At 37.9% G+C, this 24370-nt stretch overlaps 1 protein-coding gene across 2 annotated transcripts in view; it reads right to left on the bottom strand.

Annotated features, from left to right (window-relative positions):
* Positions 1–1792: 1792 nt before the first annotated feature.
* BNC1 (basonuclin zinc finger protein 1) overlaps positions 1793–24370 on the bottom strand; it is a 74714-nt gene continuing 52136 nt past the window's right edge. The window contains exons 1-5 of one of the 2 annotated variants that reach the window (XM_085070506.1): positions 22774–22915; positions 10606–10708; positions 10211–10446; positions 7069–8990; positions 1793–4996 (exon numbers count right to left, since the gene is read on the bottom strand). In XM_085070506.1, coding sequence (XP_084926632.1) covers positions 4315–4996; positions 7069–8990; positions 10211–10446; positions 10606–10708; positions 22774–22782 — 2952 coding nt within the window. In that variant the 5' untranslated portion in view covers positions 22783–22915 and the 3' untranslated portion in view covers positions 1793–4314. Of the gene's footprint in view, positions 4997–7068; positions 8991–10210; positions 10447–10605; positions 10709–22773; positions 22916–24370 lie in introns of those variants that run through there. The other variant, XM_085070507.1, reaches the window with a different exon arrangement.

Here is a 24370-nt window from a genome sequence, read left to right as displayed (position 1 = left end):
AGACACAATATAAAAGGCTACAAATGCTTCCATGAAGCTTTAAACCAGCACAGAATTAAAAGAATTGCTCACCAGAGAGGGACTGTCACTTCACGGCGTCACCTTTCCTTTGCCTCTTTACAGACCACACAGAAAAGCTGGAGGCTGCTCACAGGGAATGGAGCTGACAGGGCTACAGTTTAACAGGGTGATGTTTCAACAGTACATTTCCAAGTTAGCAATCTCACATAATCCATGGAATGACAAAAGGTAAGGGGAGCCAGGGGGTGAGGGGTGAAGGCAAGGGGAAATTAAAAACCAGTCTACCTTCAGAAACACGCTTGCTGAGGTTATGTGGAAATCTCTCTAGCCAGCAATCTGTTCGAGATTTTTCCAAAAGTTTTCCAAGTCATTCAAAGCTGACTTGATCATGCTATGCATACTTAATTCAACTTCAAACCTTGTCTTGCCCTCCCCTCAAATCAAGGGGACTGCCAGTAAATGCTGCTCTGAACAAAACCTTTGATCCAGCCTTCCTTCTCTTATTGCACTGTTGTCTCCTTCCCAGTTCAAACTCTCATTTCAGCTTGGAAATGAACGCTCACTTGCAGGCTGAATGGAATCCTGATGGGCTGTATCTCAGACTCTAAAGGTGTTTTTAGTTTAGCTGCTTTTCTTAAATCTGTGCTTGCTGATTAATCAGAAGTTGCTTGTGAACCCTTTCCAAGGAGGACCTGGCACTCTATTTAAAAACCCCTGGATTAAGTCCAAGTAGTTTAGCTGTTTTTAGGTTTCCCTATTCAATGCAGGGCATCAGACAGGTATTTTCAGAACTTGTTTTTCCACTTTGCTGGGTTTTGCAGTGTATAACTTCAGTAAAGATTCATTAGAAACAACAGCCTCTGGTTTTGCTGCAGTTCTTTTCAAAGTACTTAGAAAACTGCGGCTATAAAAACAGATCCCTTACACTCCATTCAAAACAGATTTCTGCAAACACTCCTGTAAGCACAAGGACACTCACTGTTCCAGAGTGACACAGATTTGCTACCACAAACTATTCAAAATACCTGTGTTCTGAGAAATTGGATGCTCAGAGTGGCTACCCCGCAGTGTGCATCTGTGCCTTCTCCTTTGGAGTCACAGAAAGATGACAGGATCTAGTTTTTGAGGCTCTTGCTTTCTAAGGAAGAAGAAAAAAGATACAAATAAAACAGGAGCAACATACTTGAGTAGCCATGGTGGGCATGTCCAGGCCCAGTTCAAATCTCAGGCAAAGATTTGAGCCCCCAACTGTACATACTCACAGATCACAGATGTGAACATCTCTGGAACTGAGCCTCAGCCAGGGCAAGCTGCTTCAGCTTTCCAGACCGACTCTGAAAAGCCCCAAAAATAATGGTACTACTATTCTGAAGTGAGGTTACTTCCTTCAACATCTGTGGTGAATATGTGATACGGGCTTCTCTAAGCATCACACATATTTAAAACTAACAGGAGATGTCAAGGCTTGGTCCAGCCACATTGTGGTCATTAGGAGGAGGGAGCTACACAAATGCTTCATGAGATACATATGCTGTTCTAAGGGTACTAAGGGTTAGCCTGTTCTGAGAAATCTCCCATCCTTTCCAGATTTTTGAGAAATAACAAAAAACACCCCACGAAACCATTCCAAAATATAAAGGATAAAGAGGGCATAAAATATCTTTCAGCATAGTTCTCAATGATGAGATATTTACCCTCTGTTTAGCTGACAGCTTTTAAACAAATCTCTACCCTTGCCTACTGCACAAAGAAAAAAAAAAAAAAAAATCAATAAAATACCTGACAACATTTATTACATTATTTCTAATGGCTCATTAAAATAATGACACTTCCTTATTATGGAATAAGTTAGTACCATCGTCAAAACAGTGCTCTCTACAGACAGAATGTGTCTTCAAAAATTGGTTTTCCCTAACATAAAAGTTAAGAAGAGCAGTATTTTCAAGCAAAAAAAGCCTATTTTTCTGAATCAAACAGAGGCGTTATTATTGGTTTTTATTAACACATACAAAATTATTAGGGTATACAAATGTGTTTCTTTTTTTTGACACAGTGAAAACTAAATAAATGGGCATTACAACATTAGTTTACATCACATTTTGTTTCAAAAAAACAGTTAATGATTAAACAAAGAGGTTTCTCTCTATATATATGTATATAAAAAAAAGAGCTTGAAATAGCTGGATAACAAATAATTGATTTATACTATCAAAAGGCTGGGCACAATTGTGTCTCCTGTGATTGTGTCCTTAGCTTTCAAACTATGACCCCCACTGATATCAGTTTCTAGCAAAAATCCAAAGAAAACAACAATAAAAAAACCTCAACAAAACAAACACCACCCTACTCCCCCCCAAAAACCAACACACCAACTCCCCCCAGAACACAAAACCTCAAAGCAATGGCACAACTTTCTGCAGGCTAATATTTTTTCCTGACAGCTTCAAGCACAAATGGATTATTTTAAATATCACATAAACCTACAGTAAATTAAAAAAATAGAAGATTACTTTACACAATGCATGGAAACCATTTCTAGTGAGCACAAACATTTACAACTGTGTCATGTTTTTTCCTTGCATAACCCATACTCACATACAAACCAGTTTTCAAAAGAATCGGTGAAATATTCAGTCCACATTTGTTTCTTTTATACAATATGAAATGGTTACAATACCATAGTATTTTTTAGAATAAGTTAAACAACAAGACATATGGCAATAGCATTGTACTATTCTTTCTACATACATATGAAATCCTGAATTTCAGTCTATTTTTTATTCAGTCACAAAAACGAATGAAGACTAAGATCCAGTTGCACTGGAAAACTAGACTAGTTCTAGAAACCACAAATACTGTAAGCACTTTGGTATTATATGTACAGATTGTGCTGTCAATGTCATGCTTGCATACTAGAATTGATCATCAGATTTCCAGTGGTGGAATAAAGTAAAAAAGGTACTGTAAGACTTGCTTTCTTATTTCTTTTCCTCTTCGCTAATGATTCAAAGAGGATGCACCACAAGTACACACACAGCATTTGTATGATGTGACTACAAATTAAATATTAAAGTGTTTTTTAAATACAATGCAAGGCCAGTCTTCTTAAGTGCATAGAATGTAATGCAGAATACTGTTAATTACAGGGGCAAGTACAAAGATATGAAACATTTTAACAGATATTGAACAATGTTCTTATAAAAAAGACGTGTGAATGAGAATAAGCATTCTTCTATTGTTACAAAGATCAACACATTTTATCCCCCACTGGTAAGAGAAACTAACTGCTGCATCATGAAACATATCTACTGCATCCATTTTATCTCTTTCTCTCAGAGCCTTAGAATTGCACCCTCAAACTCAAGTAGTTTGGCTATTTGCATGGGGACTTTTTTCTCCTTTTTTTTCTTTCCTATTTTTAACAAAACTTTTCTCTTCCTGAAAGTAGAAACTCAAAAAGTGCATTTTAAATTTAAGAGCTTACTTTTTTTCCCCTGTTTTATGGATGCATTTGCTGTAGTTTAGAAATTTTAGCTTAACGTATTCATTTTTTCTACCACCACAATTTATCAGAATGTCTTAGATTTATTCAGGCTACTACACCAATAAGTTAAGTAGCCCCTTCTGCAAAGCAAATGGTATTAAATTCTAAGAAATCCAGAATACTGTGATCTTTATTGAAGTGAAATGCAAACTTAGAGTAAGGACTGCAGGATTTTCAGAAGATTTGTACTGTATGCAAAGTTTTCCCAAACTTATATTTTTTCTTTGGATTTTGGGGTACAGTTAACTACAAATATTCTGTTCTACTAACACTGCAAGTAAGTTTCAGACTAAGGTCTCAGGAACAAAATGGCAGCCTCAAAACTCTCAACCCAACCAGAGGAAACTCACCCGAATCATTACTCATTTCTTACACAACACAACAACTCATTTAACGTGTAAACACAAGAAATGATGATTCTCATTTGAAGCTCTTATTTTTAGCAAGTAATACTTCACAGGTATCAAAAACACTTTAGTTAATGTCTCTATATTTCCCCCATCTCTAAGATGTTTTCTTTTCCTTACAGAAGTTTTAGCTGTTCAACATCAAACCAAACAATTGCACAAAACCTACAGCACCAAGCTTTGCTAACTGAAACAGCTGGAGAACACACAGAGGAGAAAAGAATTTGACTGTGGTTGTTGAGTGGGCTAGAAGTCAAATGAGTTTAAATAAAACTAATGTTAACACATTCCTTAATTGAAATGATTAATTCTTAGCAGAAATAAATTAAGATCAGTCTGATCTTACTGTAAGCTAGTTGGTGACCCAGCCAGACTTTTGTGCAGATTGGGGTTTTGACTGTGCCTGTTCCGACTGCGAACAGATGAAAACATTGTGTTGCAACCTGGGACTTTGCATTTGTGGAGCTGGCGGAGATGCACAGTTTTGTAATGTGCCCTGAAAGTTCCTTTATTACTGTATGTTTTTTGACATATGTGACAAGTTATTGGCAAACTGGAAGGCAAACTTGTAAAGTTTTGATTAGCTTTCTCAATTAAAGTACAGTCTTGGTAGAGTTCATCACTGGGCATTAGGCTGGGTCCTTCACAGCTTTCATCACTATCATCCAAGGGCATGGTGCATATTTCACTTCCTCCATCAGAATCCCAAGAAGAATGAGCACTGCTCTCAGATTTAATGCTGGAAGTAGTGCTTAGATCCAGAACAGCTCCATCATTTAATGGATCGTATCCGTAACTCTCAGAACAGGGTTCTCTAATTTTGCTCATTGGAAAAACATAGCTGCCTGTTCTGTTCATTCCTTTGAAGATTACAGAAGTATGTCCAACGTGTTGTTTTAAAGAAACATCTTGGCAAAACTCCTTAGCCATGTCTTTCAAGAGGTATGCTGCATTGAAATGGTTGTTGAATTCCAGTGTATCTTTAGTCAGAAGCTTATGATGAAGATTTAGGTTTGAACTATGTCTAGAAGAACAAAGACAAGCTTAGCAAGAAAGTGTTTTGCCTCACTTAACAGCTGCTTCATAATGATCATAAACAAAGAAAAGGAAAATCAATATTTAGTAGCATGCATGAATAGTATACTTCAGATTTGACCAACTGCCACACTGGGAGTGCACATGGACAATTTACATATGTGACTGAGTTTCTGAACTTGTTTGCACTGGCATATATCAGAAATAGCTCTACAGCAATCAATGTTTCAGATTCTCTCCTGCATTATGGATAGCTGTCTGCTCTGCTAGATCTAGTGCTGAGCCTAAAAGAGTTGGGTACAGACGGAAAAGCTGTAAACTGAACTGAGATCAGAGAATGGACTGAGGTGGGTAAGAAACAAGATTCTTTCCCAATGGACAAAGCAGGAAAGAAGTCACACCTGAGTCTGCAAAAACTGTTGATCTCAAATACTGTAACCATGTCCAGGATGCATCTGTACACATCAGTACAGAGCTTTTTCTTGACAGGAGCTTCCTTGAAAAAGGAATATTGAATTATACACAACTTGCAGTCCTCAAATAGGCATCCCTGGATTCAGTTTAAAACCACCAAAACATACGAAATAACTGCACCTCACTGAATACGATCAATCAGATCACTGGGAACTTACAGGCTCTGTCTAGAAGGCTGAGTTTATTGTAATACTAGCAAAACATTTGTGTTTCTCCTTGCCATCATGGTTTAATCAGAACCATGAATTGTTCAAAAAGGCACAGAAATATTTAGCACTTGTAGTCACACTACTCTATGTTAAAGTCTAACAACTTCTGCAAAGTTGTCCCAAATAATTATTGTTTTGTACAAAGCTTGTTTTTGTACAAAGCTTGCGAAATGTCTTCTGAGCTGTCTTGCCTGTTTTTTTTTTTTTTTTACCCATCTTCCAAAAGCACCTATGCTAAAACTTATCTTCTCAACATACTGGTGTGGGAAGGAATTTGTGGCATGTGAACGCAAATCTTACTGCTGGCCTTCTTTCCTGTGGCCCATATCGCAATTACAGCGGAGAGGAATTCACATCTGGGAAGATGCAGGCAGCAGGGTATGAAGCCCTGCCAGCAGCAGATGAATCTGTGCATCTCAGATGCAGCGGCCAGTCCTCAGAGACCAGCTCATCCTCTCTCTGGATTGCATCAGCTGGCTCCAGCACTCCTAGCAGATTACAGACAATCTAAACCTTGTGTCACTCTAAACTACTATCCAGGCATGCTTCCCGCAGCCAAAAGCTGCTCTAACACTGTTACAGAGTTGGAGAACTTGTAACACTTGGTTGCACTTTAATAGGTTTGTCACCTATCACTGACCGTTTCAGATGCATCACTGATGGTCAGCAAAGCCTCAGTTCTTGTTTCTCAGTTTAAGTGCATAATAGGCTGAAATAAAATGAATTACAGCCATACAGTACTGAAACAAACATTAAACTGAATAAAGCTCATGCTATTGTTTAGAAATTAGTATTTAATCTCACAGAAAAGCACTACTGATGTGGATACACACCAGATAGTGTTAGTTTGACTACACTGCATTTGTTAATTTTGTGCTGACAAAGACCAATCTTGTTTTTCTTATGGGCTTTTTCTCACCAGTCTGTTCCAAATCTTTGAGTAAAGAAAGGACAAAGGCAAGTGAATATTTCCTGAATTGACCTCATTGCTTTTTCATTAAAAAACACTGTACACATTAAAATACACATGAAAGTACATATTAAACATAGCAGTCCACACATGCATCTACTGAAAAATTGCTGAATTCATACCCTTGTGGCTTTCCCTTTATGTACTAAAGTATTCTTTCAACAACTGCAGTCTTTATCAGTTATGAAATTTTCATGGCTTTATTTAATACCTTGTAGTCTAGTGGAAAGAAAATGTTTCTTTCAATGGATTTTCGTTTCAAGAATGTTCTGATAAGTTATCATACCTGTTATACGAGGATACAGAGAAAATATTTGTAGGCTCCATTCCTCAAACACTAATTTTAATTTCAAATTAGGCTCCATTGTGATGGTAAAATAAATACAATTTTGTTTATAATTTTCTTACCTGTCTCGACTTCTACGAGAAGGGAAAGCAGCATTACAGCCCTCAACTGTGCAAATATGCATTTCTTTGAGATGTACATTTTTGAAATGCATTTTTACACTGTAAGGGTTTTTAAAAGTCTTCTTACAGATGTCGCAATGAAAGCGGCTTTCTTCCTTCTGAATCCCTAGTGCATGTTGACTGACATGATCCATATCTTTAGAGTCTTCAAAACAAGGAATGGCAGCACCCCTGTTTGACAAAGTGCTGAAAAAGCCCCCGGTCAGCAAGTGGTGTTGCAATTCAGGGCAGTCATTTTTAGGAATCCTGTGCTTTGACTGCTCTTTAAAATACATAGGGGGTTCAGTCATTGGTTTTATAACATCACTGTGGTGGTGTTTTGGATCTTCATATATAATCTCATGGGAAACTATTTTTAATGGTTGGTTTTCTTCTGGTTTAACCTCTTTCTCACAGTGTTGCAATTCATTCTCAGAGATATCCTCGATGTATTTGTTATTTGGTGCAAAGACAGATTCAAAATACTTTGGGCCCTCTACCCCAGAGAGAGATTTCCATGAATTACCTGAATGGGGGTGCTTTTCCACCCTGTCGGTCACCCGCTTCTCTATCTTATGTTCACAGCTCTCAAGCTCTCCATCGCTTACCACCTGCAGACGTGAATCATCTTCAGAACTGGCAACATCACTACTTTCATTGGGTGTCTCAACAGCTTCCTTCTCTATCTTAATGGGCATACTCGACTTACGAGATTTCTTCTTGGGGAGCATGTCAAATGGCAATTCATTGGAAACAAGCTGCTCTGGAATTGAGGAAGAAACAAGAGGCAGAGAAGGAAGAGTACCCGGAGTATTGGCAAGCTCAGCTGGTGTGACTGGACTACGGTAAAAAGGAAGAACAGGTTGTACTGTCTTCAGGTTTGGAAAGAGGACACCGTTATGTCCAATACTGGAAAATCCAGCCTGGCCTTTTGAATCTGTACAAGAGCTGGCATAGCTGGAAATAGTTCTGCTATCCGGAGTTAAAATTGTAAATTCTGTCCTTTTACTATCTCCAGGTCCAGCAATGGTCAAACCATTTCTTAGATCTTTATCCCTGTTATTTCTGTTCATTGGCATATGGAGTCTGGGGTTAGGATTTGCACTATGACGATTTCGACTACGCAGTGAGCTAAACACCATATTGCAGCCCTCAATGGTGCATTTGTGCTTTATCTTCAGATGAACAGCATTGTAATGTATTTTCAAAGTACCTTTGTCGTAAAATGTTTTTTCACATGCAGTGCAGAAGACACGCCCTTTCCTTGGGCCAGCGTTTTTTTCAACAGATTTCATTTTGTTTTCTGGAGATAGTGCTGTCATTTCAAGCTTTGCTGCTGTGTTGTGTGAACTGGAATCACTTAGAAGGGCATCATCTTCTGTTTTAGTGACATCTGGACCATTTATGCTCCTCTCATTTTCAATTTGAAATGGTGCAGAACTAGAAGTTAAGAAGCTGCTTTCAGAAAATGGTATCTGAAGATCTTGTTTGGTTTCATTGCTATGGTCTTGACCTTGCTCAATCAAATGTCTTTCTGGTGGTGAACCTATCAAAGGTGGAGGCACTGGACTGAAAAACTGAAATGGCAGCATGAAAGCCATGTTATTTACAATATTCTCAAAGGGATGAATGTTGGTGGGACTCATTTTGTCCAAAGAAGCAGAAAAATTAGGACTGTGTGGATTGCAGCTCTCAATGAATGCCCTAATATCCAAATTGGCAGTTGGTGGTGGTATTATAATCGATTGCCCTTCTTTCTCTTGAATTGCCATTAACTCTACAATGGACTTAGTTTCTCCAAAGCGAAGAAACTGCTGCAAAGTGGCCAGTTCTTCTTCTGTGGTCATTATGCTCCAGTGATCCAGCACCTTTCCTGAAGCATCCTAAAGCCAAAAATATTTAAATGGGTAAGACATTAGTTAAGGGAAACAAAAAACACCTCCCCCTCAAATCACTCATTTTTTTCAGTGACTAAAATTTATTCTCTAGCAAAACAATAAAAATATTCAATTTAATGAGATCAATGGAATTCTGTGGTAATTTCTTCCAAATTTTACCACATTGGTGATATTATTTCTTCCTGAACTGACAGTAATACTTTCCAATAAAGTATTTTTTTCCACAAAAATTAAGACACATTATTTGAACAACAGATAGTATCCTGCAAGCACAGACAGCAGAGATGGAGCAATCAGACCAAGATTTAGCTCCTCATTTAAGTCAAGTATTCTTTCATTGCAAGTTTAATAATCTTCCAAGCAACTAAGATCAGAGAACAAATGAACCTGTATTGATCTATTGCCAGTTTTCACAGAGCACAGCTGTAATTACACTAGTGTTGGAGTTCTTTCAAACTCTAGCTATGCCTAACTTTTCCCAATAACTACAATAAATATTTTATCACAGAACATGTATTTGATGGCCTACTGAGATTTTTCACAGTGCATGTAAGAGTTTCTAAGATGATGAAGAACGTAACATTATAAATTTTTCATGTGATAGAGGTTCAAGGTAATTGATTCCATATTTTTAATCCTAACACTAAAAAGCAAGATTATCAAGACCATTAAATATTGATTCATGTCATAATGTAAGATCATAATGTTACTTTACATAAAAGGTAACTTCCACTGCAGCAAGGACTCACATCAGTGTAAGCACACAGGGCCAAATACACTCTGGCTGTAGCTCCAGTAAGGTCAGTAGCACTACACCAGAGATGAATGTTGTCCCTGGTGTTTTAAATAATGGTAAGTTTATTTCTTGATGTATTATTCTGCTGTATAAAAGCAAACTCACTGTTTAAATAATACTGGAGCAAGTTCTAAAGCCTTTACTTTGATACATTACCAGTAACTTGATTTTTATCTTTGCTTACCTTTGTTGATAGATTTGAGCAAGTAGAAAGATTTCAATTAATTCCAAGTAAAAAAAGAAAGCAATCACCAGAAATCCACCCTTTCTTTCCTGGCATTAAGCCTATACAGGTCTATTACTGCCTTTCAGATGTGCCATACTGTTAAAACATTGTGAACCACTGAGACGAGTAAGCTAGAAAACTACTTAACTGTCATATTTCTATTTAAAAAACCCCTCTAAATACCTGTAGCACATATCCACGTATATAATCCTGCAGTGTCCAATCCAGAGCATGGAGAATCTGTATCACCTCTTCCTGCTTCAGAACACTGAAAAGCCGATCGAGCAGAATTTTAAGGCGTACAGGAATGGCTTGGGTTCCGTACAACATGAGGCTACTGATATCAAAGACAACATTGGATTGAACTATTTCTACTTGGCTTGATGGGTAGAGGTTTGGAATCCTTAGTTTGCTCAGGGCTGAAAGTAAAAATCACAAAATGTAAATAAACTCGAGTCCCGAGAGAGAGAAAATGGAATGTAACTAATATTGGGGTGGGGTTTGAGGGGTGACACAAAGCGTATAATAGTTATGAGGATCTGAAATGGCTTTCTATAGATTGTAAAAACAAATATTACCATGTGCTACCCATCCATGCCGGCACTGGTCACATTGTCGCTGATTTATTTTCCCAGGTTTGAAACACTGACAACTACAGTTCACGAGAGTGCACCGGATAGCCTGGAGATCAATGAAAAGTGTGATAGGTAATATATAAGCACTGTTTAGAGTGTGCAGATTATAGATCTACAGTCCCCCCATAAAATCCACATGAAGATAGAGTTAACATACCAGCACACACCCAGCAATGCGCAACATAAATAACCCAGGCAAAGCCTGAGTTATACAAGGCTACCTCTGCCTGAAAGAGTCAAGTCACCAGCAGAAACACCACAATAATATGGAAGGAAAGTATTTAACCATATACATAGCAACACTTCAGTGGATTTTTTTAGGCTGAAGCACTTCTATAACAATTATAAAGTGTTATAAATTATGCAATCATCTGTGATCCTCATGTATGACCACCTTCTCAGTAAGGTTTGAAAACAAAAAGGTACAGATGAAAGACCTCTTGTCTTGCAGTTTTGCTGGAACTCTACTGCAATATAGAAAGTTCTAATGAGCAATGCATTAGATCTGAACAGATGCCATGCCCTACACATGAGGAATTCACATGAAATATATGTATTTTGTCAAAGACAAAGGAGTTCACAAATGCTTCCCAGTAACAAAGTTCACCAAAAACTACTTCAAGTCCTCAAAAACTAAACAATCACATTTTGTAAGGGAAATGCTTGAAAGGAAATAGAGCACACAGAGAGATACCAGTTGCACAGTTCAATTTGTATATCACTTTACTCTCACCAAGGTCATCTATAATGCAAATCAAATTAGCATTCAGATGTCCCTAATCAATGGGGTGATACTAAGTTGCTTCCTGGAATATATGATTTCTTCTGCCCTTCTGCTGCAGAAGGCAAACAGACAACTTGGAGGTCCTAGTTAAAGCTCCAGAGAGTGCTACAGAGCAAAGCATTTGCAGGATTCTGCACTGCTTGGATCTGATACTGAGAATAGTTCCTGCATAAACAGAATATTTATTAAGGGAGGAAAAGCAAAGAAACTCTGCACTGGAAAAAAAAAGAAAAAAGTTAGATTATGTTATTCTAATTTGTCTGCATTTTTCTGCTTTTAAAGCAATGTTCCCACTCCTCAGGTCTTATGTAAAATGGGGGCTTCCACTCCTCATAATACCCAAGATAAGATATGAAGAAAAAATGAAACACGGCATTCCCATACTGGCACTTCAGAAAACATACAAGGAAGCAGATTTTTGGACAATCAGGTTAAGAAAGATGGATGCAGGAAACATACATTAAAAACAAAAAGTACATGAGAAAGTTAATTTCACTGGGATTTGCAATGGACATTACTTTAGACTTGAATTCAGATGACTCAGGGCAAAAGAGGACACTGCATACAGAAGCTTACTACAAACAAGCATGTCCACAATATTTGGATGTCAAGTGCTTCACAGCAATGGATTTGGAATGAGATCATAAAATCTGAGTGTCTGGTTAATCCAGGAGTTACCTTACATGCACATCTCCAAACTGCAGTGACTTGATGCTGAGATTTGCCTTTATCTGAAGAATCGAGAAAGTGGCAACAGGGCTGTTGAAACCTCTGAATCACTTTGCCTTTAATCTTTTAAAGAAGCCATTGCAAAATCCTGTATTCTTGAGAAAAGCTCTATGCTCCCCATAAAGTCATAAAATGCACATCAATACCCTACACAGTGTCAATTGCTTCACTTTAATGGAGGATATATTTCCACTGAGATGCTAAAATACTTCCACATAACAATAAAAAGCCATAAATTTCTTATGGAAAGGTTGGGGGGAAAAAGGTGTAGTTGACTGCAGATTCATTTCTACCACAAGATATCAAACAATAATGCAGTTCAAGTCTTCTGCCTCTCTACATATATAATTTGTGACTTGCCTGGACTGAAGCCCTTCCACAGGCAACCCTGCTAGGTTTGGTAAGGTACAGTGCATTCCATAAATGCATCTTTTGCATTCCCTTCAGACAGAATTACAAAAGAGTACTTCCTTTTTCTGCAAGAAGTAACAGAAATCTGCACAATGAAAAAAGCTGTCATGATGATAAGTTAATTGAGATTTCAAAATTTTTTTCATTCCTTTTCTTTTGGACATGTTCCACAAACCACTGACCTTTAAAATAATTTTTTTCACTTAATTTGTGTACTTGGACAAGAAAGATACACCACATCAAATTTTGCATTTCAGACCTTTTTGTAAGAGCTTTCTTCTATATGGTACACATTTATTTTGCTTTTCTGTGTGTCCATAGAAGACTGCACATGGCAAACAGGAATAAGTAAAAGGAGGACATTTTGTTTTACACATATGAAAGCAGCTGTTAGAAAGGGAGTGGAGCTCCCCTTCTATTCTAAATATTGACTTGATCCCCTCTCAAGCCACATTATTGCTTCTAGAAAACTAGATGAAGTTAGCTTGCATCTTGCTAACATATCAAAGGTGCACCTTCCAATTAGGGATCTGTCGCTGACTATGAAAATGACTTGAAGTAAACCCTAAGAAAAACCCACTGTGATTTTCAGGTTTGTAGCATTTCCCTTCATTTGTGCTTGTCACAAATGTCACGCTTGTCTCCTAAAACATATCTGGCAATGTTTAAAATAATATATATAATACAGTCCCAGAGAATATATAACAGAGCAAAATTAAGTTTTGAAATAATCAGTGAGTCACAATTTTAAATTGTTCTTCATTGTTCAACATAAAAAGGTATTTGTAAAAGATGCACTTTGATTATCTCCCAAATTAACATATATCAGACTTTAATGAAAAGAAATTTAGCAAAACTTCATGAAAATAATACCCTTGTCTTTTGCCCGTTAATCCTACTCTCCTTAATACGCCTATTCTAAGTTACTGTAATTATATCAAGTCATTTAATAAGCTTTATTTTCCTAACAAGTGGAATGTACACACAATTTCATTCTGCAGAACAAAGGAATAACTTTCTGTATTGCATACATGTAAGGTTTGAAAATTATAATTAAAGGATTGGAAATGTAGAAGGAAATTACAGTGGAAATTTTCTAAAGTACAATCCTTTCATTCATGTCATTATTTAATTTCATTTTCTAGAAACACAAGGCAGATGGTCTAAAAACTAAATCTTATGCTATCATCAAGGATCTTGGTACTGCTTTCCAGTCACTCTCTCCTTCACAAATGGATCTTTCCAAATCCATTATCAGCTGCACTTTCTTAATTATTTTAAAAAATAGAGTTGAAAAGACTGATCAAAATTTTCTGTGGTTTTACCAGTATGACCGTGGGAATCCGAATGCTGAATTTGAATAAAAATGATCCCTCATTACAAGACAGATTAACCATTAAACTGGTCACTGAAAAACATCAAACTACTAATCACTGAATCTTAACATCTGCTGCCTGAAAGTCACGCCTGCTCACGCCTTTTTTTTTTGCCAGATTTTGATGTGGCTTCAATTAGGCTTCAAAAGTTACTGAATGTTTCTTTGCAACCCACTCACAGCCCTCACAGGTAAGAAAAAGCCCAGGCTAATGGGACATACTCATGCTGATTCTGGGCATATAATCAGGCTTCATTTCACAAAGCAAGTTTGAGATCATCCATGCTCTGCTGAAGTCTTCTGGGACCTACGCTCATTTTCAACATGCAACAGGTTTAAAAAGATGCAGCAAGAGTAGAAGGGCACTGTAAGTGTATCCAATCTCATTCAATGTTAAGTGGGTTCTGGTTGGACAGCACTTTGGCTTGAGAAATAAATTAAGTAGTAAGGAAATATTGAAGGCCTTGTCAGGACCGAGCTGGAGATCTCTGCTGATGCTGGAAAGCTGGTCTGGGTCTCTGCAAGCAGCAAGGGCTGCAAATGCAGACACCAGGAAAATGGAAGGGCAAATCCCAGGTTACCCTGGTGGTATTTAACAGCAGAATTGCAACAGGTCAATACACCCTCACTTCCGGCACTTTCTGGCATTTAAGAAAAACCATTGCCTTTTTTCCACAGAGTTTCTCCCCACCTTAAAAACTGCTACTTTTTTAAAAACCTACTACTATCACATGAAGAGCTTTAGAGCTTTCCTGCTCTGCTACAAGTATTGCTGACAAAATGGTGTCAGTTGATGCCAGGTTACAGGAACATTTTGCAGGAAGGGCTTGGAAATTTCTATCAGTTTAAAAGGCAAGTTTGAAGAAGAAATAGGAGTTACATGAATCAAATACATGAGAGAAACTTTCATCAGATGAGCTATAGCAGATGCTGCTTTCCATGCCCTCTACTGAGGGTTTCTAGCAATGAGCCATATCTCCTATGGCCATCTCCTCCTCATCAGTGGTAATTCAACTGAATATATATAACCCACCATGATATGTGCTCTGGTGAGCACTAACCCTATAGGAAAGAACTGGGACATGTCCTGTATTTGCAGAATAGACCCACAGTAGCTCCACAGTAACAACACTTGTGGAGAAAGAGACATGATTTAGAGTGGGGCAAGAAATACATGGGACATACATCTGCTTATTTGGAAATATTTTCTTGCTTGCACCTTGCAAAATATTTGCAAGCGAAGTGAAGGGATAGATACCTTTACCACCTCTTAAATGGAAAGTACGACCCACAGCCAAATCAAAGGCCAAATACAAATCTGTGTGCGTCTTTCACAGAGAACAGTAACTATGAATGAGTGTGAAGTTGCCTTCCTGGTCAATTTGTTTTCTTTCCTGTTTTTATTATAACCCACCAGGCTTGTGCTCTCAAAGTTGAAATAAGTCTTCCTTTTTCCTCACCCAGTTACAGTTGATTACTTTTGTGTTTGAATCCTTTGTACAGCCACTAAAAGCAAAGACAAATCAAAACCCCCTTATCTAAAGCATCTCTCTCAATGCCATAGTTTTTATGTGATAAACAATTGACAAAGCAAAGCTTTGCTCAGTGTATTGGGCAACTTTTGCCACTTTCCCTTGGGATATATTCTGCTGATAAATAACACTGTCTGTCAGTTTTGTCATGATTTAAAACAAGTTCTCAATTTACATTTTTCCATGTTACTTCCACTATATCACAATCCAGCTGTACTTATCCTCATCAAACTAATATCAGAGGTTTTATCCATCCCATATGTATTTATATCCCCTCTGTCCACTCTATAGTGAATATTTAGCCCTTGTGTGTGTTCTTAATACAGACTTCAGTTTTTGATATACTTTTGAGCTTCCTGTAGTTTACTGAAACTAAAATATATGCCAGCATATTCTATGTACAGCCAAAAAAGGTGCTGGGCTGCTCTAGATGGTGTAAGTACTTGTTGAAGACATAGTCCGACATTCAGGCATGAAATGCATGTTGATATTAAATTTGTTAGATTAAGCATCTTATACCTCTGATTGTTCCTTGTAAGTTTCAATGTATTCCCAGCTTAGCAAGGCTCAGAATCCCATCTGCCTGCAGAGACCATTAGCAGGGCCCCTGCAGCATCTTCAAGGAAAGGCTCTGGGCCATTTTCTTCTTCCTGACATGCTCACTTCAAAGAGGTAACAAGATGCCTGGAGGATGGACAGAACATGGAAGCCCTTTGCTGCCTGTAAGTGGAGCTGGGAGGACACACTGGGAATGGGAAAAAGGGAGGAACAGTGCACTGCAGCACACTGACATGTGCACAGGTCTGACAGCAAGGCCCGTTTAAGACTAACTGCACAAAGGCTTGGCCCATGCTGCAACTTGCACGTGTTCAGTTCAGCATTGTGGTGGTTCCTTCTGTCATGTGTTTAAGGTCCTGGAAGGTTCTCCACCACCACAGCACAGAAACACTGTCTGCCTTGCACAGCCTGAGCCCCCAAAACAAAGTGATTTCCATTCAAGTATATTTCCACTCCACTACAGTTGGTTGCTGCAAGTTCTACTATTTCTATACTAAAGTCTAGAAATATTTAAGATTGAAAAATAAATTACATAAAATTAAGATAAGAAAAATGTCCTTATAAGACTTCTAATTATATTGGACTGAATGCACACATTATTTCACAGTCTTATATAAAAAAACCTGTTTCTTAAAAAGTAACAGCTGCTGTTAATCATTATTTAATAAACATAAGTAACAACAAACAACTTTCCTGAAAAGCAAACCAGCTTTACAGCTTGTTGTATCCAGAAAACAGCCTGATATCTTCTGCATTTTGAGCTTTTAATTAAGTAAAGTCGTACACAGATGTGACAGAGTAAACAGCTGACCAAATAGCTCCAACCTTCTCCATTCAGACACCTTAAAAATGCTGGCCCGAGACAATTCATTTGACAAACTTATTAGTAAAATAATTTAGCAAAAATTATTGTCTCCTGCTTAAGAGACCAATCAGGAGACAGATGGGAAAGGTGGAGGTGGGCCACAATTTGCTTTTTACAGTGTCACAAAACACAAAGTTACACTCAGCTCAGTTCCTAAAGCCACGATGGCTCCTCGGTAACCTAGCTGGTTTTCATTCACACCAAGGATCTCCTCCTACAAAGCTCAGGACGTGCAAGAACCTTTGAAAAGCACAGACAAAAAGCTTTTGTTTCAGAGGCCAACCATAGATTTAGAAATTGAATTTAACACCTATTCTACTCAAAATTTTGGCTGGTGCAGATACCACTCAACTTCCACTTACCCGTGTTCTGTGGGAGAATTATGTTATGATTTTTCTTCTAGAAGTACACAAAGGCCACAAGTTGAATACATTTTCTATACAAGACCACGGAATACAACCCATTAATTATCTGGATCCTTATGTGTATATCCATACTGTTTATTTGGGGTCAGATACCAAATCCTGACCTCCTTTTAAACAGCTACAGTTTAAGAATATACATCAACAGGATATTTACAACCTAGATCCTGCAGCAAGTTGCGTTACCTCATTACTCTTTCCCTCAGCAGGGCTGAACAAAAATTTTGGCCTAGTATTTGACCAAATCTCCCTCTTGTGGGTGTAACTGAACACCTTGAGCTGAAAATGTTTAATTGCCCTTGTAATAATTGACTAAAATGTCCTCAAAAACAGACAAAAAGGTGAGGCAAATGAATAAGCTCAGTAAGACAGAATCGAAATTAGGAAATGCCTTCCCAGGATGGCACCACTCTGTCAAATCAACCTTTCTTGTGGACTGAAACGACAGCCCCCAAGCTGCCACTTATATTAGAAAGTTTTTCTAAGTGAGAAGAGTCCGAGGAGGGAGCAGGTGAGACGAGAGACTGAACTAAACACAGCCTCACAACCCGGAGTCAGTTGGGGCTCTGTGGCAGCTCTGGCGGCCGAGGGAGAGGAGCTCAGGGCAGTCTCAGGCACTGCAGCGGGCGAGGAAGCACAAGGAGCTGCTGCTGAGAAAGGCAGCCACGCTACAAGGCCAAACTTTAATCACAGCATAACTTGTGGGATGAAAATCACTCCTCATGCATGTCACTTACCCTAAAGGGCCCCTTAGGGCAACTCTTGTTAATGGCACTGTCAAAATAATTATAAAGAGAAAAGAATGTGTGTGTGTGAGAGTGTGTGTGAGCACACATACACACACACTCGGGCTGCTACTTTAAACAAAAAGCACTGGACACTAAAACTTAATTTTGCCATTCAGCAGTGTGGTTGTAGATAGACTGGCTTATGCTGCAATTAATCTCACTTGTTAACAACAGGTGAGTGCTGACAGACAGCTCGGTCCACCTCAGTGACACAGTCAGAGCCTCTTTTACAGTTTGGTTTGGAAATGAAAACAAGAAATACAAATTGAGGAAGGAAAAACATCACGTTATCATTATCTTAGAGCTGTTACTTACTTTTGATTCAGAAACAGACTGCGATGCTACACAGTTCCCAAGCATACCTGCCCTAGCCTGCGTAGGTCAGAAACATTTTGCTGGTATTAAGCCGTGTATCTTATCGCAAGATATTAAAATAATGTCCCTTGTTAATAAACTCACAGGAAAAATTATTCTTATTAGTGAATTTCAAAAATGAGTAACAGATTGCTACATATTGATGAGAAAAACTGCTCAGACTTCAGGGCTAAAGATAAGTCACTGGACAGAAATGGTGTGAAATTTCTAACGATAAAGCACTAGATGCTATTTAATCTAACAAATAAATTGTGTACATACTGCTTATCCATACTGACATGCTAAGCATGCTACACTAAATGCTGAATCTACAGATCTAGCCACGAACTGAAGCTGAATTAAATATTTAACTCCAAGCCCTGTGCTAGCAAGAAGTAAGTGTTATTAACACAAATGCACAAATATCAGAGAAATGTGGAATATTAGCATGTATCAATTGCAAGGCCTTTAAAATTTGTCTTTAACTTTTTACCTAGTTTATAAAATGTTGTATGCATGCAATGTGGGTGAGTTAATGTTTCAAAGACAATCCTAAATTTTTCAGCTCCTCACACTGCTGCTTAAGTCTCAAAGCCATAAAATATGCATGCTTAAAATCTCTTCCTTTTTCCTGTTACAAAGCAAAGACATGGATTAAAGAATAAAAGAAAAATAACAGCTCTCTGAAATATTTAGTGTTACACAATTCCATTTAATGCAATTTCATAAATTTTGAACCCAAACACTATCTGTACACATATACATGATACTATCTATGGTGCTACAGTTATGCAATATTTTACGCAACAGCATAGCTCCATTGGTAATTTCACAATTTAAAATTCAGTATTCCTTTTTATTGAACACAGGTGAGGAAATTTTTACCTGGTTTTCAGACATCAGCTACTCTCACGTGAAAAAATATCCATTTGTCACTGATAATCTTCTATATTTGAGGTTTGAAGTAAAAAAATAGTATTTTTCTTTCCCCCACCCCTTTGTTTAAATTCTCTAATGGCTTTTAAAGTGTGGAATGAAATATTATTCTTTATACTAAAATGACTGAAGTCTGTTAAAAACTGCCACTTTTCCTCATTCCCTCAATAATATTTTTTTAAAACTGAACATAGAAATTTCAGTGTCTAGGATTTTTAAAATGACAGTTAGCAACAATATAATGAGAACTAAAAACTCTAAAGAAGACACACAATGACACTTGCTGTAAAACTTAAACTGTAGCATCTGCTAGGAAAAAACCTGCTGCTTCCAGCTCATAGGAACTGAGAGAGTTCCTGCACCACTGAAGCCAGAAAGGGCAGGAGATGACCCAGAGGGCAAAACCAGTTTTTCTTCCTTACATTTGGTGGATATTTTACAGAATAATGAATTCAAGATCCATACCTAAACTTCAGCTCAAATCCGCATGAAAAATATTTACTAAACACTAAATCATCCCAAAATGTTTTAAAAACATTTATATGTAACAAAAGTTGTAATCCAAAATAAAATGAGAGTGTTTCTGTTCTTATCAGAGGTGTACTTAATATCATTGTAATAAAGTCTTTATTACTGCAAACCAAATAAATCACTGGCTTGTTGGATTGGAAATAGAATGACTTGCTCAATATGTAGGAACAGATCTTTTAACAGTATCATGAGCAGACACGGAAGCTGGAAGTCAAGACATTTGGTACCAAAAGGCCAAACCTCACTGCAGCCCCAGGAGGCAGAAGTTCAAGTAAAAGCCCGTGAAGTGACCCAAAATTTGTAATAATTTTTTTCTATTTCTGTGAAGATTCAACTCTCCTGAATGTTTGGATATGTTTGCAGATACCATTATTCTTAGGGTTCTGAATTGGTTGTAGATGGTTCAGTGGTACAAAGAATAAACAGAACTACCCTTAAGAAACCAATCAAGCAAAAATCCATATATATATTAAGTGTAACAAAAATGCTTTTCTCCATAACATTAGGCTTTTTTCACATGTTCACTTATTGTTAAAAGTCGGACTAAGCCGCAAACTGCTCAAAATTCTAGCACTTAATTCAAACAGAATTGCACAACTACACTGATTGTAAAAAAAAAACCCTATCAGCACTATACACAGAATGGTAAATAATCTTGTTGAATATCTGATGTGTTCCTCAAAAATCGGTATATTTCCCTTTTCTGTAAAAGGGGCAATTAGAAAAGTATTCTTCAGTGTACATTTTTCTAATCACCAGAACAAAGCAAACCAACACACACTGTTGTTAGTAGTTAAAATAATGGTGGACCCACTTTGCCCCATGACCTGGAGTGGAGTGAGACTCCCCCACCTCCCACTCCCCCAGCACTGAGAGCTGAGCCACAATTTCACTGTTTGAAAACCAAAGGACAGAAACAGACACTCTTGTCTAACATTAACGCTTGCATATTTTACAACAAACTGCACTGTATTTTCCAAAAGGATGTTAAAAATAGAAGCATATGATCTTTTCCCACCTAGAATTGTATCCTTACAATTAAAGACTATTAGCTGGCATCCCTTTTAACCGTCAAACTCAGACAGTGGCAGTTCTATAGCCACAAAGAGAAGCAGTAAATGAGAAGAACATGTTACTACACTGCATTTGAGAAAGTTTGGCTCCAAGCTATGCACTGATTAATATCAGATCTCCTTCTTTACTTGCCTCTTGACAATCTTGTCACATCTGGCTGACAAATCCTTACAAGCTTATCCAAACCAAGGCAGCCCAGATCATGCTCCGGGAGTAGCTTGAAGGAAGCGGCAACACCAGCCATGCACTGATGTGCCATCATGAAACTAATGAAGCTGACTTCACTTGCAGACTGCAGGAACACGAAGAAACACAACATGCCCCAAGGTTTTGCAACATAACGCAGAGTTAGCTCACCAAAAGATAAGACAAACAATCAGCTCCTGAGGTTCAAGAAGCCAAGTAGTTACACGAATTACAAAAATTTATATGGAATTGCTTGAACAACAATCTCAGCTAAATGAGCACAATAAAATCCAACTTCAGATCAGATGTGAAAATTGACTGTTAAATGCCTTCCAAGCAATGTTTTGTTTTAAATTAAAACAAAACTAATCTGTTTTATTTTCTCTCTCCCACATCCCCAAAATATCAGAATGTTCCCTGGCTCCCAGGTTATTCAAACTGAAAAATATCTAAAAAAGAAAAAAGGAAAAAAAAAAGAAAAGAAAAGAAAAAGAAAGAGGAAAAAAAAATAGTGTCACTTTTTATCCGTAGGATTTTACAGAAGGATAAACCACAGCCTGTGTATATCAGTAGTCCTCCCCTGGGTTAGTGATCTGCCCTCTCCTCATTTTTAAACCAAGAATTCGTTACACAGAGGACTGGAAGTATTTGACCAATTAATAAACCAGAAAGTAAAATGCTGTATCTTAAACACATCTAACAAAACCTCATTATGTATGAGCTGACAATTAAACCATGTTTATTTTTCTATGTGATGAAAAAATCCAAATAAATAAGTTAAAAGCATCACAAAACAAGACACTCAATTAGCACAATATATTTAAAAACCCAGATCCCCCCCCAACACACTCATGCTCAAACCCACCCACCTCCTCCCACCCCCCCGTGCCCCCCCTTCCTCCCCCCACAAAATACAAACAGACTGATCCTAAGAAAAGAATTACTGGCCTTATTTTCTGGATGCTAAATAGTCAACAATAAATTGTATATAAAGGGCATACATTACACTCCACTTTAGTGGTAATTTCTAAAGAACTTCGTAGTGAAATTACATTGTTGTCTGCTCTCTAGTGCATTTATATGTCATGATAATGATAATGTATCTGGTTAAAGCACTTGACTCAACACATCTGAGTCACAAATCAGAGATTTTACTGCTATTAATGTATATTGAGGACTTGTACAATTAAACATTGTCAAGTATTTATGATATACATGCTACTACTTCAATTGGAAAACAATTACACAAGTGATGGCTCTGCTTATTATAATCAGTCTGCAATTCTGCATTACTTACTGTAGAACAGGAAAGTCATACAGTTGTTTACAGTGCACAACAGAAAGAAAAAACAGATTTTTTTTACAGAAACTAGTTTTCTACTTTTACAGTATCTTTTCATAATTAAGAAATAGAGAGCACAGCTCCCTACAGCTCTCATCTCCATTGTTCATTAGCCAAAACAACACTATTGCAACATTTTTTATATCTCCACAGTGCATAGCCACAAGTAAAAGTTGCACAGTAAAAACATACATTCACATAGAACTGCAAAGAACTTTCCTTACCTCAGACATTCTTACTGTGCTTATGTTTCCAGAGCTATAAAACAGTTTCCCATTCCCTCAGTGAGTTGTACAAAGAAGTACTGGAAACACTCCTGCCTGTACAAGTACTAAGGCAGAACCATCACACGCCTCTTTACTCTTGTCTGACTCTGAGCACCTCAAGGTCTGATGTATGCTCAGGCTGTGCACAGGGGAGTGAAATAAGATCCTCCCCCTTGGTGTTCTCCAGACCTACAGTACGAAGTTGTGTCTGCCTCTCACCTCTGCAGCCAGCTCTCACCTCGCTGCCCCGGAGTGCTGTGCTCCAGCGCGCTCCTCCAGTCGCAGGGCAGTCCCCTCACAGCTGGCTTGAAGAGGGCATGACACTCATCTTTCACAGAGATTTGATCAAAAGGAGTCACGGAGGCTTGAGGCGCTCCTAATGCAGTGCGAGGAGATTCTACCTCTGCTCTGGCAGCCTAAGTAATGCATTAAATCAATGCAGCTGACCTAAGGCCTATTACAATTTTTTTTTCTTCTTCTCAGAGTGTACAACTATCTGCAAATAAGCTATGAGGTACTTATGAGTAAAATTACTTATTTTTAGCGTCAGTGTTGTTTTTCAAATTGCAGCTGCTGCAGGTTTTTTTTTCTTTTAAAACATTTGCAGGTCTCAAAGGTTCAGTGAGTGGGGTATGTATTTTTTAAAGTTAAAACATTCCCCCTTATCAACTTACTTTTGAGTTAGGGCTGAATTTTATTCCTTTTTATGAAGTTGAAGCTTCCTATTAACAGCAGTACAGGTCATAAAGACAGGAGAAGAATTACTTTCTCGTAATTGGGCCAAAATCTGGTTTTAGTTATTCAGGTGTTAGGTTGCATTCATGAGCTAGAGCAGGATTTTTGTCATAGTCCTTTCTCACCTATTTAAAAACCCAAAACAACCCCCCAGGACAAAACACTTCTCTCCCCTCTACTTCTAACTTCTGTAGATAATTTCTTTGCAAGAGAGACATGAGCAAGTTGCATTGAACTCAGAGGGAATCCTTGTAGGAACATATCCAGGACAACATTTGACCAGATGAATACCTGTAATCCCAGGAAAGGCAGCAGGAAATAAGATGGCTGTAGGGAGAAGACAGCTAACATATTATTATTGTTGGTTTATTAGTTGTCTTCTACTAATCCTGTTTACTATTAGCTAGATAAATGCACAACGCTTAAGGAGAACCTAATTTACATTTAGCTAAATACTGGAGTACAGTTAATGTTAAGTGCATAGCAGTAATTGGAATCAGACCAGGGTAAGGCCAACATGATCCCAGAATGTGATCCTACAAAGCATGACATGAAGCATATGCTTTCCTAAATCCTTAGGTTTCTCCACTCTATACCTTATTTCTGCTATTGAACAAGATGGAAAAACAGAGAGGGCGATGGAGTTTCCTAGAATGGTCTGCCAGATACTTCTGGTAAAAATCACTCAAGTGTGGTAAAAATCAACCACCAGTGGTGACTTTGTCCATTCCCAACAGAGAACTATGTGGAGGCACCAGTGCCACCTCTGTGCCCTGCAAGATGCCTCAGGCACTTCTTGTGATGCCCCACTTGTCTCCTG

This window comes from Lichenostomus cassidix, chromosome 10, assembly GCF_008360975.1.
Source record: "Lichenostomus cassidix isolate B80296 chromosome 10, HeHo_3.0, whole genome shotgun sequence".
Classification (NCBI taxonomy): Eukaryota; Metazoa; Chordata; class Aves; order Passeriformes; family Meliphagidae; genus Lichenostomus; species Lichenostomus cassidix.
The sequence above is the reverse complement of the archived record's forward strand: the minus strand, read 5'-3'. Positions and strand labels throughout refer to the sequence as shown.